At 34.4% G+C, this 17,338-nt stretch overlaps 2 protein-coding genes across 2 annotated transcripts; one reads left to right on the top strand and one right to left on the bottom strand.

The window, feature by feature from the left end:
* Positions 1 to 5,116: 5,116 nt before the first annotated feature.
* Positions 5,117 to 7,223, top strand: LOC111896051 (uncharacterized). Its single transcript, XM_023892073.3, has 6 exons — positions 5,117 to 5,451; positions 5,694 to 6,059; positions 6,182 to 6,303; positions 6,508 to 6,671; positions 6,736 to 6,890; positions 6,987 to 7,223. Exons 1-6 carry the CDS (start codon positions 5,233 to 5,235, stop codon positions 7,083 to 7,085), a joined length of 1,125 nt encoding a protein of 374 aa, XP_023747841.1. The 5' UTR covers positions 5,117 to 5,232; the 3' UTR covers positions 7,086 to 7,223.
* A 204-nt stretch (positions 7,224 to 7,427) lies between these two features.
* On the bottom strand, positions 7,428 to 10,434 carry LOC111896050 (serine/threonine-protein kinase PBL35). Its single transcript, XM_023892072.3, has 6 exons — positions 9,596 to 10,434; positions 9,185 to 9,507; positions 8,960 to 9,095; positions 8,417 to 8,553; positions 8,204 to 8,327; positions 7,428 to 8,115 (listed from the first exon to the last, which is right to left on the bottom strand). Exons 1-6 carry the CDS (start codon positions 9,759 to 9,761, stop codon positions 7,571 to 7,573), a joined length of 1,431 nt encoding a protein of 476 aa, XP_023747840.1. The 5' UTR covers positions 9,762 to 10,434; the 3' UTR covers positions 7,428 to 7,570.
* Positions 10,435 to 17,338: the final 6,904 nt, after the last annotated feature.

The following is a 17,338-nucleotide window of genomic DNA, read 5'->3' as shown; positions in this document are numbered from 1 at the left end:
GTTTTGTGTAGATCTATGTGTATATGCATGAGTTTGTGTGTTTTTCATGATATAAGTGTGATTATGTGTTAGAAACTTTATAAACTTGAAGATATGTTAAAATATGATGATATTTGTAGAACATAACATTTGTTACAACTTATTATTCAAAGAACAAGTTTAAAACACTTCAAAGTTGTTTAAAACTAAGAAAATTGCATAAGAGGGCCAAAAATAACAAAATAATCAAAAATGAGGTTATTATATGGGACTCACGATTTTAAGGGACCAAAAAGGATTTATTTATGATAGATATGAATCTTTATAGTATTTAATATTTTAAAAGGGCTAAAAGTGTAAATTTTCACAAATGGGCCTCATTTGGGCTTTCACGGCTTTTGGGCCAAAATTATAAATTTTTGGACTTTTGTGGGCTTTAGTGTCATTTTGAACAAAGTCAAGCAAAAAATGTAAATTTTCGATAAAAATGGCTGAAAATGTAAATTTATTCAATTTTGGGCCAAAAAGATAAATTTATTTATAAATGGGACCGAGAATGCAAATTTTCATAAAACTTAAATGATATTTTTGACAAAAGTGGGTTAAAAATGTTACTTTTACTTAAAACTAGCCTTAATGGGAACTTTTGGCCTTAAAGGACCTAAAGTGTCATTTTTACCAAAAATGTGCCTTAATTGTAAATTTTCGGTTTTAAGGACAAAAAATGTCTTTTTACAAAAATAGGCATTTTATGTCATTTTGGTAACAACTAAACTTAACAACCAACATAACAATAAACAGATCAATTACGTCACTTACATGCTTATTGTGTCTGAAATATAATTTACATGCTTAGTGGGCCTTAGTGGTCCTCTCTCATGTTTATTGGGCCTGAAATATACTTTATATGTTTATTAGGGTCTGGAATATAATTTACATGCTTAGTGGGCCTCATTGGTCCTCTTTCATGTTTATTGGGTTTGGAATATACCTTATATGCTTATTGGGTCTGGAATATAATTTACATGCTTAGTGGGCCTCAGTGGTCCTTTTTCATGTTTATTGGGTCTGGAATATACCTTACATGTTTAATTCGCATAAGTTCGATTAAGGATCTAGTAAGACATTTCGTTTGGCACCAATTGAGTGTACAAACGTAGCATGTAGTTATAACCAAAGTCTCCTGGAGAGAGAGCGAGAGTTTGTGTATAGATCCATACGAGGGTAACACCCCACACCTGAGTTGTTCGCTACACTTAGACTAGGCCAATCTAGGGTAACAAACCTTACCTTAAACAAGTCGGCGTCTGAAAGACGTCATGACAAGCGAAGTTGTCATTATCAAGTATGGTTATAACGATTCACTTAGAGGAATTAACACCATTATAAAATTTACGAGAAACAATTTTTTGTGGATAACACGGTAACCTACACGCACTGGTACTCAACCTCGGGTGTTGAGATCACAACGTTTTCATAAACAGACAACATCGGGTTGTCTGGGTCATTCTCTTTATATTCTCACAAACATTAACACACATGCATTAATACAAGATCGGACACAAACATTTTAAACCGTTTTTCGAAAAATATCGGATTTTCTGGCAGTTACAAAGTAATACAAGACATTTTATTCAAACATGTTTATGAACTCACCAACATTATATATGTTGACTTTTTTTAAATTAACTTGTATTCTCAGGAAATCGTTAAGCAGGTCGGTCAGCAAGAATACTTGGATATTTAGTTATGTTTGGTTTTCATCATATTTTGGATATTTTGGCATGTAATATTGAAATACAATACTTGATGTAAACAATGAGAGTTGTAATATTACATGTGTGATGATGATGATGTTTTGTTTCATTTATATACATTGTGATGATACTACAAGAATGAAGTCACTCAATCCCCCAGACGTTTCCGCCGTCAGGTTCGGGGGTGTGACATTATCTGCAGGACTTCAGCAGTGTCAAGTGAGTTATACTCACTATATCAACAGGGTCTAAGGTACCCATGCCGACCCTTATCGGATTTGTATTCGGGTTTATTGCATGATATGCTTATTGATTTACATCTTGGTAGTTAGGATGGTGATATGCTTAGTAACCTAGTTAAGTCGGACCCTGGTATATAGGATGATGTTATGTTAGTGACCGGTTAGGTCTGTATCCTGGTTATAAGATGTTGTTATGATTGATGATATGTTAGATCGGTTTAACTGTTATCAGGGCCGGTCCAAACGTATATGGGGCCCAGGGCGAAAAGAAAAAAAGACCCCATACAATAAAAATTCAAAAAAAGATCATTTATTCTTCACTATAAATACGTTCAATTAGCAATAACAAACAAGTCAAATTGTTTATCTTTTGACCTAGTTTGAGTATGAACCAAATTTAGGCCCTAAAAATCATTTAGGTAATTATATATATATATATATATATATATATATATATATATATATATATATATATATATATATACTAACTACATAGCCAAGAAATTTTGGGCCCCCAAGAGACGTGGGCCCTAGGCGGTCGCCCGGGTTGACCATCGTCTGGACCAGCCCTGACTGTTATATATGCTAGCGTATGATATTATGTATGTGCACATGTTTGTTGGTTTGGGGGATTGGGTTGAGGCAAGTCCTGCTGTATGATGTAGGCCAAGACACCTAGGGCGGATCGGATAGGCTGCAGGCCCGGGCTGGGAAAATTATTCGGAGGCCGAAGGCTCGACGAGCGGTCTGGATAGGCTGAAGACCCCGATGAGGGCGGTCTAGACGTGCCGAGGGCTCGGAGAGCAGTCCAAATAAACTGAGGACCGAGAGGCGGTCCGGTCAGACTGATGGCTCATTATGCATGTTGTTTGCTTATATGTTATTGATATGTTTTATGGCATTGGTATTTTGGGGGTAACTCACTAGGCCTTCGAGCTTACATTTATCGATTATTGTTTCAAGTACTTCTGATGATCGTGGGAAGCCGAAGGTGTGATCGTGCACCTCCTTATATTTTCATGATTTGATTCTGGGGATACTCTGATGTGTAAACTATTTTGAAAACAAATTGTAATAACTTAATGGTTAATGAGTCACTTCACTTGATGAAAGATGTCAAAGGGTGTCTTGGGTTTTGTTATTTTGGGGGGCATGTAATGCAAACATAAGTCATAATTGAGGCTCTAATAGCGATAACGTACAACCCTAAGGAGAGAAATCATTTAAGATGAAAATGCTCTCCCATGTACATGTACGACCCCTTAACAGTTTAATTTATAGACAAGGTTAGTAGGATGGACTAACATTGAAAAAGAATTAGGCTGGAGGGAGTGGTGCCACCGAAACCGCACTCCCTCCCCCGCCACATAAGCGTCATGTCACTTTTTACCACTCAAGTGTGGTTTCTTGCCACACTTTTCATTTCTTTTATTTTTTTTGTTTTTTTAAGTATTTTAATTTAATAAAACTTCCTTTTTTTAACTATTTTAATTTAATATAACTTCTATTTTAATAAAAAAAAACATAATTTTTCATTACATGAAAATTAAAAAAAAAAAAAAAAAAAAAAAAAAAAACTCATACACATGACATTTAAATAATCCTAGAAACTTAAAAAATATAAATAAAATAACTAAAGCAAACTACGTAAAAAAATTTTGAGAGAGTGGTGATTTAAAAAAAAAATTGAGTGAGAGAGGAGATTGTGTTGTGAAAAAAAAATTAAGTTGGTATGTATATATATAGGAAAGAAAAAGCAAAAAAAAAAAGTTTAAATGCTCAACAGATCAATCCTTCCTCAACCAATCAAAACACACGGCTTTGGAGGACCGCACCAGACCGCAGTCTAGAGACGGTGTTCCCGTCCTATGTGGCACAAAGTGCGGTCTTGAACCGCACCTACACCGTGCAGTCTTAGAAACCACAAGGAGTAAGGGCGGCCTGACAATTTGAAGGCCCTATATAGTTTATTAAATTTAGCCCCTTCAAATTAGTAAATTCTAACATAATATAAAAATATGTTCATTTTCTACATAACTTCATAATATAGTAATGAAAAAAAATTCGTCAAAACTTTTAATTTTCATTGTGAGAAAAGTTTCGAGAAGGTATATTGAACAAAAGAATATGATTTGTGAATTTCCTTTTCGGTTAATTAATATTTTCCTAATTTTGAAACTTTTATATCTTCATCTTCATGTTCTAATAAAAGAATAGTTTTTTTTTTTGTCATGTGTTACTTTATTAGACCTCCTAATTAATGTCATGTCATGTCACTTGTTAACCTATTAAGTCTCTATTTCAAATTTTAAATTGCTCACTCTAATTATATTAAATTAATATCATCAGAATAAAAATTAAAATAAAATTAATATAGATTATAAAGTGATATAATTTCAAGTATTTATTTAAATCAATGATTATAATTTTATATAACTAAAAAATATCTCTTAATTAATAATTTATTTAAAATAATTGATTAATAATTTATTTAAAATAATTGATTAATAATTTTGAATTTTTATTATAAAAATTTAATTAATTTTATAACTGTGGTTTCATGGATTATAAACTAGTGAAATAATAAACTCATTAGTGATAAACTATTCTATAGCTTCTAAAATCAAATAAACCAAAGTGGGCGTCAAATTACCAATTTATGAAATCAAACTAATAAAATTGGGTCTCAAACGAGTGAAAGACAAAGGGATTATTATCCACATGCTACAACTGAACGAATAATGAAATCAATTAGCATGTATAAATTTAGTTTGAAAAATCAAACTAACAAATTGTTCTCAAATAGTCAAATTCAAATATGATACGAGTATTTATGTTCAATAAATCATCGAATCAACTAAACACACAAAATCACAAATGATGAACAACCAAACATTATAACATTAATCGGATCTATATAGATTGTATAATGAAAATTGACAATCAAGTGAGAAAACTGAAAATAGGATCGAAATTGATACAAATCATAAAATTAAATTAAAATTCTGATATTCGCTAAACCATATGGACTATTTTGTAACTTTCCGGTATTATCAGATATATGGAATTATGGGTGCTTTCTGGGCCATCCATGTTTAATACCGACGGTGATATGTATGCCACGACAGAACAAGGAAGGCATGCTCATCTCAACATCGTACACGACACTCTCTTTCCAATCTGTCACGCTACTAAACCCATCCATTCTAATCCTCATCGGATTCCACCAAAAGGGTTTTTGATACGTGAAGCAGATGATGACAATTCGCTCCCAATCTTCAGTATCATCGTCCAAAATTTTCTCTTCTCTACGATCGTCCTCCATTAATCCATCGTCTTCAAGCTCCAGAAGCTCCGTTTTCGTCAAAACTGTCTTCACATCAACCATGAATCATTCCGTTAAAACCTCATTGAAAGTTCCGATTGTTTCAGCTTCTCAATCCACTAATGGATCCCACTTTTCGTCATCTTCGGTACGCATTTGTCTCGTGTTTGCTTTGTAATCTGTGTACTTAACTGTTAATTTTTTTGTTTACATAATTTTATTTATGATCGTTTGTGCAAGAATGCGTAGTCTAGAATCTTGGAATCAAATTTATACACATAATCAGAAACTAAAACGGAACACGATGTTTAGATTTGAATTAAAAAGAGTTTAATTTCGTGATTTTCATAATATTTGATGGGATATAATTTGTGTTTGGTGTTGATTCAGGGTGGTGATTCGTTCTTCAGAAGTGTGCTTTCAAGTATGGAACAAGTGTATTTGAATCGAAACCCAACTGCAAAAGCAATCCTGGAGCTTGTCGGATCTACAGATGCTAATCAAATATGCTATGATCATATCGCATATCGGACATTTGGGGTAAATGGTTATGGAATCGATTCTATATCAAAATTCTTCCTTGATTTTGGTTATACTCAACGCGAAGAATTAAGATTTCCAAAAAAGAAGCTGAAAGCTCTCTGGTTTTCACCTCCAAACGTCTCCTCCATTAATGGTGGCAGCGGTGTTCATGGCCCCTTACCTAGAATCTTCATCTCTGAACTTCTTGTGGATCAAATGAGCCCGCAAGCCCAGGTTTTGATTTAAAATTCATAATGTTTTATGATTTTAATCAGTATATATTGTTGTGTAACTTTTACCAATTTAATCATAGTGTTCATAGTCTTGAATCTTGATGCGTGTGTTCTTGCTTACAGGAAATAATCAGAAAGTACATCGGGCTATCGGGTGCTGGACACAAACATACTGTCCTTTCAAGTGCCCTTGGTTGTTTAACGTGGCCCAAACCATCACACTATGAATTTGAACAATTAGCTAGGTGCATTTTTGTCCTTTTCTGACTTTTTTCAGATTAAACCGGGTCATATCGATATGGCCCGGTCTAGTCTGCCCGGCGGTTATACCATCTGTAATCTATAACCGCCGGTTATTTTGGATCGGACTCTACTCCAAACCAGTAGTAGAGTGGGTCCAGTCAGGAATACTCTTCTAAAATGTTGTTTTTGTTATGTTTGATTTCCAGTGAAAGCGAGTATGCTGCATGGACTCTAGTCAATGGTTACATGGTAAATCATGTCACGATATCAATTCATAGGCTCAAATCTCGCCTGAAAAACATCAAGAATTTTAACGAGTTTATTGAGGACAAAGGGTTCAAGTTGAACTCGGAAGGGGGCGTTCTCAAGGGTTAGTTCTTTTTTTAAGGTTGTTGTGTATCTGATTTACATCTTACATGATTTTCTTGTACCAGTGAGCCCAGATGCTCTACTGCTGCAAAGTTCAACGGTTGCAGACTCAATCATGTTTGAATTCTCTGATGGAATCAAAGAATTGGTCCCGTGTTCATATATCGAGTTTGCTGAGCGTATCGTGTTGCCCGAATATAAAGATTTACCCGAAGATAAGGTTAGCATTTTAAAGTTTGTTTGTTTGTTTTGTATTTGTATTTGTATTTGTATTTTTTGAGTTTTAACATAATGATTGATTGGTTTTGCAACTTAGGTTCAAGAGGTTCATAGACGAGATGGATTTGAAGTTGGTAATGCTGATAAAATATTTGAGAGCACATCGATGGATCAGTTAAATAGGAGAGTTGCTTGAGGTAAAACACAAGTGATTCGGTGATAATCAAACATGTAATTAGAATAAACTACTAGCAAATGTGAAGTTGTTTCTCAAGTAAACATGATGAAATGGTTGACTATTTGTCACTAAAATGTAGTTGACAGATTGGGAAAAGGGCACGTCTTTAGTAGCTTATTTTATTTTTTCGTTCGTTTTAGGACAAACAACACAGTCGTAGACTATTTGAGTTTGGGTTTGATTATTTTTATTAAAAAAAAAACTAAAATATTGATCATATTTGAAAACATTAACTAGTAAATTAGCGAGTTCATACTAATCAAGGTCCGTTTCAAGTGATAATGACCCAGGCTAAAAATATACAACAAACGAATCAAATTTGCTATAATTCAGTTTCCCATGTTTCTTAATTGCGTTTCAAACCGCAAACAACCAAGAAATATATTTATATTACTTGGAAAACTAGAAGTAAATCAGAAATTTTAAAAAAAAATGATAATAATTTACAATGTGCTATTGTGCTTTTTCTCATTGTCATTAGGCTTTGGTGACTTCAAGTTCAACTTGTGATAAGGAGAAGCATAAGAACCATTAGGTATGGATAGGCTCCTCGGATGTTGCGATCCGTTTCTTAAAAACAACCCTTGAGCCCGAACTGCATTTTGTGCACTCGAGCTCAGCCCAGACCGTTCAGCTTGAAGTTGAACGGTCTGAAAATAAAACGATAAGCTTGCCATGTCCTTAAGGGCCGGCAGAGGCTTTAGGCATTCAACAACTTCACTCATTAGAGGTCGGGCTTTCGAGTCACGGTTAAGGCAACGGGCCGCTAGTTGTGCGGCTTTTTGGGCTCCTTTTATTGAGAAATGACCTTCGAGCCGAGGGTCTATTAACTTATAAAACCGTCTTCTCTCTCCTAAATGTGGGCGGGCCCATTCTACGAGGTTGTGTTCACCGTTTGGACGGTTTTTGTCCATTGACCTTCGACCGGTTAAAATTTCGAGCAAAACAACACCAAAGCTATATACATCACTCCTTGAAGTAAGATGCCCTAAAAGAAATATACAAAAACACAAAATAATTAGGTCAAATATTACTTGTTTGAGCAAAATGGCTAACAAAAGGGTTAAAGTGCAAACCTGTCATTACATACTCGGGGGCTGCATAACCATAAGTTCCCATGACTCGAGTTGATACATGAGTTTTATCACCCTCGGGGCCATCTTTTGCAAGACCAAAATCCGAAAGTTTGGCATTATATTCCTACAAAACAAATCTTTATGAACACCAAAACCCCAAGATTAAAAACTTCAAGAAAACAAGATAGTTTGATTAGTATTTGTATCACATACCGCATCTAATAAAATATTCGAGGTCTTGAAATCGCGATAAATCACCGGTTTTTCCGCTTCCTCGTGAAGAAAAGCAAGACCCTTTGCAGCACCAAGAGCAATTTTCATCCTAATGGACCATGGAAGAGGCAAAGATCCTACAATAACGATAGACTTATATTAGAAACAACAAATACCAAATTGGTTATATATATATATATATATATATATATATATATATATATATATATATATATATATATATATATATATATATATATATATATATATATATATATGTTGGTATAACAAAACAAGTTGTTCGGTGTTTGACTTTGACCGAAACTGATGACGTCAATAAGACAAAAATTGCAATTTTTGTCCACGGAAAAAGAGCGGTGTCAATACGAGAAATTCAATCGAGAAGTTGAAACATGACTCAATCTCTTATTTGTGCAAAAGACGTAAATACCCTCTTCATCCCTACATCCAAAATGAAGGCTCGATCTTACTCTTGTGCTAAAGACATAAATACCCTCTAAATCATTAAAAATAGTAACTTACTCCTAAACAAGTGATTCTCTAAGCTTCCTCGAGGCATGAACTCATAAACCAACAGCCGTTGATCATCTTCAATACAATAACCGATCAATTTAACTAAATTTGGATGGATAAGGTCACTTAGATAATTTACTTCCGCCTATCAAACAATAAAATATAAATCATAAGAAAAAAAAAATAAACAAAATGAAAAAGATAAAAGATAAAGCAACAACAAAGTAAACAAACCAGCCATTCTTTATGACCCTGAAGCCCATCGTGATTTAGGGTTTTCACGGCGACAGTAAGTCCGGTGCCTGGTTTCACCGGCGCCGTTCCATTTTCTTCAATCCACCCCTTAAAAACACACCCAAAACCACCCTCTCCGAGAAGACTTTCTGGTCGGAAGTTCCTCGTAGCCAATTTCAGATCATTGAAACCAAATATCCGAAGCCTCGAATCAAGTTTCAGTTCGTCTTCCGGTTTTGGGGTCGATGGATTGCTTTCGTTATTACTTGTAGTCGATGAAACTATCGGAACAACTGGTTCATCAATCTTCAGCTTGCTTTCCACTGTTGTATTACATAAAAACAGATAAATTTAAGCAGATTATTTGTGAAATTTGTGAAATTTTGTGGGAAAATTGGGAGACTGGTTTACCACAATGAGTGGTTATGCCACTAATGGAGTTTTCGACTTTAGATCTTGAAGAAACACAGCTGCCAATTAGTCTCCATCGATTCCAACATCCAGTGTTGTTGTTCGTCTTCGATTCTACAACATGCCCAGATTCCAATTTTATACATTTTTCATCAACAGATTTCATCTTTCACACTTGGTATCATCAAAACCCCCAAATTTGTATCCAAAATGCCAAACTTTTGGATGAAATTAGTGATTGGAAGCCAAGAAACGGATAAAATTAACAAACCCCATGTGAAAAGATTCCAACTTTATACATTTCTCATTTATCACAATAAACCCTAAAAATCATCTAACTTGGTATGATTGAAAACCAAGAAAAATATGAAATTAGCAAACCCCAGAAGAGACTGAATGTTGACTTGTGTACAAAACTACACAAGATTCTTTCAAGAAAACCCCACCAAGATTGGATTTTTTAGTTAAAATTCAAGAGACCCAATTCAGAAATTTGAAAAAAGAAGGGAAATTTGTTATACAAATGTCAAGAAAAAGATTTAGATCAGAGATAGAAACACTTTAGAAACGATTGAAAAGAAGAACTCAGAGAATTCGAGTTGTATGAAATGTGATTAGAGTTTAAAAGCAACCACTACCACCTAGCATTCCCAAAAGGTATTGAAATCACATCAAAAGAATGAGTAGTAAGAAAAAGATAATAATAAATAATTATAAAGAAAAGATGGAAATCGAGAAAGTAATCTCTTCCCTAGTTCACTTTCAAGATAATCGTCTACTTTCAGAAATTCGATGAATCATATTTTCACCCGCTCTTTTATAACCGAATGATTAATAATTTAATACTAGATAGATAGACTGTTAGGCATCAAAATCTTAAAAACTCATGTAATAAAATAGTATTTAAAGTAAGTTAGGAAAACTGTTCAAGGCTTATGTCCAACCTACCATTTTAAAGCCACATATTTATCGTTTTATAACCACATATTTATCGTTTTATAATCGTTTTTGGTATCATTCTCAATTATAAAAAAGTAAAAACAACTTTATTCCTTACAAATGTTACTATATACTTCACATGGTCTTTCCGAAGATGGAACATAATTTGGATGTAACTAAAAGTTTAATTACTACGTGTAACTAAAATTGTAAGTTAAATGTAGGGCGAAGTACATAAATTAGTATCATTATTTCTTTCATTTTGGGCTATTAGTAATCAAAATAACAATGTATTTATCTGGATACTAGCTGAAAAATTAATTGTTAGCTGAAAAGTTAATTGATTGTTGAAAAACTAGTTGTTATATCAAAAGCTAAAAAAATAATATTTGGTAAAACTAGTTGATAAGTTATCTGAAATATATAAAATATCATTTAGAAAAATATGTCTTCTATAATTAATTAAGAATATATTTGAAAAAAAAATTAAAAAAAGAAAAAAAAAATAAGAATTACTTTTTGATTTTCCAAACATAACAACTTAAAAAAAACTCGAAAAATAAGCTAACTTATGAGTTAGTCATGTAACATAACCTAAATCAATAAAATTGAAGAAACTAAAATTTAGTGCATGTAAAAAAATATAAATCACGTATGATAAGAATATGACAAAAAAAAATTATTGTTTTACGTGACAGTCTTCCATCTATGTAAATATTTATAAATTTGAGGGTGGTTTTAGTATATATCTTATATTTTTGTTTTATTTTAATGTTATTTCTTGTAATAACAGAACTAGATGTGCATAATTATATCTCAAACCAAAATAAAAAAATAAAAACAAATTAGTATATACTCTGAATGCTAAAAAATTTAAGTATGATTTAAATCAAAATATTTATTAAATTACCGTCTTTGAGATATAAACAAGAAACGCATTACAAACTCCAGTAGGAAGGAATTTTGGAATCAAGAGGCCATAAGTCGATTGTCTTTATTTAGAAAGATAACAAAGGCCTTGTTTATTGGTATCGGAGAAATGGCCAAAGATCTAGTAGGGTTCATACATACGTAAATTTATGGACCTTTTAGAATTGTTAAAGATGGATACAGTTACTTCATTGCATTTACTAATGACTTCAATAGATATGGTTATGTCTACATGTTTAGACATAAACATGAAGCTTTTGAAATATTCAAATCTATTCACAATTAAGTAGAGAATCGGCTTGGTAGGTGTTGTATCTATATGCTCGAGAATCATTTTAGAATGATGTTTGTCAATAACATATGATCTTATAGGATCACACTTTATTAAGTTGTCACATATTGATTATTTATTAAGAATTTGATTATTAATAAATAAATTCAACTCGTGTAATTTTAGATAATAATTATTATTTTATAAAAATAATATTTATAGAGTGAAAAACTAGACATATATATATATATATATATATATATATATATATATATATATATATATATATTGTGTACAAGTATTTGGACTTTTAGTAGTTCATTTATAAGTATATAAACTTGTATATTTAAAGAGATAATACTTGGAAACATCACATTTCCTTCCAGCCTCAAAATCTTAGACATGAATAAAGGATTAGAGATTGCTTGCCAACCTCCCTCTTACACACTCCATGACTTCTTACTCCATGTCTTTGACTTGTGTAAGGGTATGGGCTCTAGATCTCATAAGTTGGTGTAAAAAGAGAGTTGGGCTTTCAATGAAAGTAGTCATTGCATCTCTTTTCTCTCGTCTATGCATGTAGTTGTAGCTTCTTTGTAACGACCAAAAATTTCAACCAATTTAAAACATTTTATTTCATTCAAAAAAAAACCATTAAGTTCATACATCTTGTTTTCAAAATAGTTTAAACATCAGAGTATCCCCCAGAACCACATCACATAAATCATAAAACATGAAGAGCGGTACGATCACGCCTTCGCCTTGCCACGATCTCCTGAAGCACCTGAAACAATAACCCACAACTGTAAGCCCGAAAGCTTAGTGAGTTTCCCCCAAAGTACCCATACACACATAAACATACGCATACAGCAAAGAACAACATACTACGGGTCCAATCAACCTTCCGGTTGGAATACCCCGGGCCCTTAACCATCGGGTTGGAATGCCTACATAATACAAGCCCAATCATCCTACCGGGATGGAATACTCTCGGCCCACAACCATCGGGTTGGAATGCCCATACACCTTTACGTACAACAATAACTACTATGGGTCCAATCATCTCACAAGATGGAATACCCCAGGCCCCTCAACCATCGGGTTGGAATGTCAACATAATATGAGTCCAATCATCCTACCGGGATGCAATACTCCTGGCCCACAACCATCGGGTTGGAATGCCCCACTCCCTATACATACAGTAACTACTACTACTATGGGTCCAATCATCCCTCAGAATGGAATACCCCAGGCCCCCTCATTACGAGTCTGGAATGCCTACCGGGCCCTCAACTCGTATCTAGAATGCTCTCGAGTCCTCAGTATGAGTCTGGAATGCCTACCGGGCCCTCAGCTCATATCTGGAATACTCTAGGGTTTGTTGGCTACCGCACGGAGCAGTACAACCTCAACCCATCCCACATAACATGTATCATATAACATAACTATTGAGCATTCAATAATCACATAACATCATAGGTAGTCCTACCAATCCACCTAACTGGAATAACCACTAACATGCAACATTGACTCATACTCAACATCCAATACTGCTAGTATAACACATTCAATGGGCCGGCCTTGGTGCCTTAGACCCCTGATTATAGTGAGGATAACTCACTTGAAATGAAGAACCGAACCACGGAAGCACACACCCGAAGCACTGCTCCAAACTCCAACACTTATTGCCATCAATGGACCATTGACATAAATAACCAATCACCATAACACCCTTGAAGGTCAAAGTCAAAGTCCAGGCCAAAGTCAAACTTCCTGACTGACCCTACTCGCCGAGTCAACTCGTTGACTCGTCGAGTCCTTAAACTCTGAAAACTCTTAGTACACGACTCAACTCGCCGAGTCACCCCAAGATTCGTCGAGTCCAACGATCTCCGAGTCCCATCCTGCTCAACTCACAGAGTCACCCCTCGACTCACTGACTCGAGGCTTTAACCAGAAGAGGTTAGGGTTCCGCGACCAGACTCGCCAAGTCTAAGAACAGACTCGCCGAGTCCAAGGCAATCTTTAACAGACTCGGCGAGTTGTTCTTCCAACTCGTCGAGTCCATGCTCATGTTCATACAACTCGTTGATTCCACTCTTCTAAGTCTAAACCTTACATAACGTTGCAAACTATACGTGAAACCAAGGAGATATAGGCCCAAAACACTCTAGGGCTAGGGTTTATGACAAAGGGGCTTCACCAACAACTCTTATACAAAAGCTTTATGACATTTTGGACCATCACAAGTCTAGATCTGAAGTAGCAACCTCAGATCTAAGCCTCTACCTCGAAATAGCTCTCAATCATACCAAAAATACCCCAAATCTCAAATGATAATAGATCTAGATGCAAAAGAACCCAAGCAACATATTATTACTTCCAATATAAGCTCCAACTGAAGTAGATCCCAGATCTACACCACTCCTTTGCAGCAAGCCTCTTGATCTTCAAGGCCCTTTCCACCAAAAATCACTTATTTAGGCTCCAAGTTGCTTCCAAGGGCTCTTACTCACGATTTAGGGTTTCTGGATCTCAAAAGGGTAGCAAAGAGGCTGAGGGTGGGTTATAATGTGCTTTATATAGGGCACAACCCCCGGGATTAAGATTTTCTCTCTTCAGCACCAACTCGTCGAGTCCAAGCCGCCGACTCGGCGAGTTGGCCACTTAAACCGCGACAGAATCCCGCTCCGACTCGGCGGGCAAGCAGACCTACTCGTCGAGTCCCTTCCCTAAATTTACACTTTTGGCCCTTCATTGAACTTCTGGAATTTGGGGTGTTACATTCTTACTCCCTCTCCTCTTCTTCTTATCTTTTGAAGCTATCGAAGATTTAGTGCTTAGAAGTGCTTCTCATTTAGTACTTATTTGTGATAAGTGCTTCGAGGCTTAAGAAGTATTTCATACAATCTGGTAACTAGCATTCTTAGTGGCATATACTTGTTGGTGGATACATTATAGAGAAACTCTTTCTTGAGTTTTTGTCATCTTCATCAACTTCTCAAAACCAAGTGGGGTCAAAGTCTTCAAATGTTGTATTCTTAACATCCTGTGGTTATCAAAATATTTCTTATATCATGTAATGGATCTTTTGTGGTTTTGTTAAAATGGTCTAAATATAATAGTTATTTTTCTTATTGCTTCCGTTGCCGCCTAAAATTGTTTTATTAAAAAAATATTGTTTTTAGCTTCCCAAAACCCATTAGTAAGAACACTAAAACCATTCAATCTGATCATGGTGATAAATACAGGAGTCAAGATCTCCTAGATTATCTAATGAGTTTGTGAGATTGTATAGAATTCACTCCATCAACAGCATAATATAATGGTGTTTATAAGCTGAGGAATTGAACCTTACTTGATATGGTTTGATCTATTATGAGTATATTCGTTTCAGGGTTATAGCTTAGAGACTTTTTCATGCATTTTCAATATATTTCCAACCAAGAAGGTAAGTAAGACACCATACGATTTATGACATATATGAGCATCCACATCAGTGGCGGATTTAGGTGTCTCCCGGGGGTCCTGGACCACCACTCGATTTTTCATCATAGTGTAATTTTTTTCTATTAAGGTGCACCCACTAAAAAAGTATGTGCAACTACTAGTGTGAAGTGCAACTAGAGTAGGAATTCTCGCTTCCGCCACTGATCCACATTATCTTACTTGAAGGTTTAGGGTTGGGAAGCTTACATGAAACGCGTAACATCTAAAAAAAAGCATCCATGATTAACATATGTGTTTTGAAGTACCCAAATGGAACAATATGATACTACTTCTATACCTCGGTCAAGCACAGAGTGTTGTACGTAGGGCTGAATTTTTACAGAAAATTCTCTTGTTATAGGAAACAAGTAGGAGCAACAGATGCTAAAATTCAAGAACCACAAAATGCAACACTTTATGAAAAGCATTGATAAACAACATTGTGAGATCTTACGAATAGTTACATAGCCTCCATAACAAACGCAAAGCATTCATAAATATGATACAGTATCTCAATATCCAAAGAGATATGGATTTCTCATGACTAATAAGGTCAGGGGGCTTTGTGTATTACCATATTATTTTGGTGTCTTTCAAGTATTGTGCAAGATTACACACATAATCATTTTTGCCTACAAGCTCAAGGTCCAAAATCCAAGTCACTATTGGACAAACAAAAATGGTATTAAATGATTGTGGGTAAAATGTAACTTAATACTTTCATTATTGAGTCTATTTCGGGGAATTTTGTGAGCTTACCATCAGGATGGAGTTCAATACCGAACATGATGGAATGTCCAACTTCAAACAAGAAAATATCAAATTTAATATTTTATAGTTGGATTTTTAGTTATGAAATGTAGTTCATTAAAACCATATCTTCTTACCATATATCATCGTTGCATCAAAGCGTTGAGTGATGGCATGGTGGACCATATTTCATTATTATTAATAAATTACATGTAGAAAAGAAGAAGAAGAACACGTGGTTTTGGAAGAGGATTTTCTGTGTCTCTGAGAGCTCTATTAGTGACGATGGATACAAACAAACAACTACCTTTTAGGGATGTTAACCGTAAATGAGGCTAAACTTATTTATTCAGATGACCTTAAGCAAAAATGGAAAAAATAAATAATAAGATAAAAGAGACAAAGACATGAAAAGATGAAAATGCCCTCACATGGAGGGTATGCGAGAAACTTAGCAAGACAATATAACAGTTGTTAAGTGGGGCACCAAAGCAACAAACGTTTCATGTTTTGTACTAATGATGCAAGTTGAAAACTTTTTACATTTTATCCAACAGCTTTCAGAAAACCAATAACATACTTTAGATCAGTTTGTATAATATGGTTTACTTATCTAAAACGAAATAGTAACATACTTTAATTTTCATCTATTTAACAAAAATATCATTTGCGCAAAGCAGCAATGTATAATATCATCAACAAATAATAATTTTTTATTGTGTTTATATAGTGTGTCGAAATTTCATGGACAAATCAATTCTATAATAATATGGTTCTAACATAAACGAAAGTAAACAGTCATGAAGTAGACAAAAATCAAAGTAAAGGTTAGAGTAAATTACTGAAATTGTCCTTGTAGTTTGGTCCCTAACTTTTTTTTGCACTCGGATTGACCCTGTGGTTTGATTTTGTTGTGTTTTTTGTCCCTATGGTTTGGTAAAAATTGCATGTTTGGTCGCTAACTTTATGTATGTAAGGGACGAAAATGCAACAAAATCAAACCACGTGGACGAAAAACGCAACAAAATCAAACCATAAGGACGATCCAAGTGTAAAAAAAAAAGTTAGGGACCAAACGAGCAATTTTAACCAAACCACAAGTACGATTTCAATAATTTACTTTAAAGGTTAAACCTAAAACATGTTATGGTATTGTCATATGTATGTGACCCTGTTTTCAAATTATATGTTAAAACAAGCATTACAATATCTATAAAAATAGTCAAATTCTTAATTTTTATACGTGTTAATGTATAAAAATAAAAATAAAAAAAGTTGTCTTCAAATACACGCTAGAACTGACACCTTTGGATTAAATAGTGAAACCTACTTAATAATTAATAAGTCTAACCCATTTATAAGTA

This window comes from Lactuca sativa, chromosome 8 (assembly GCF_002870075.4).
Source record: "Lactuca sativa cultivar Salinas chromosome 8, Lsat_Salinas_v11, whole genome shotgun sequence".
Lineage (NCBI taxonomy): Eukaryota > Viridiplantae > Streptophyta > Magnoliopsida > Asterales > Asteraceae > Lactuca > Lactuca sativa.
Note: the sequence above shows the minus strand (reverse complement) of the source record. Positions and strands in the feature narration are given on the sequence as shown.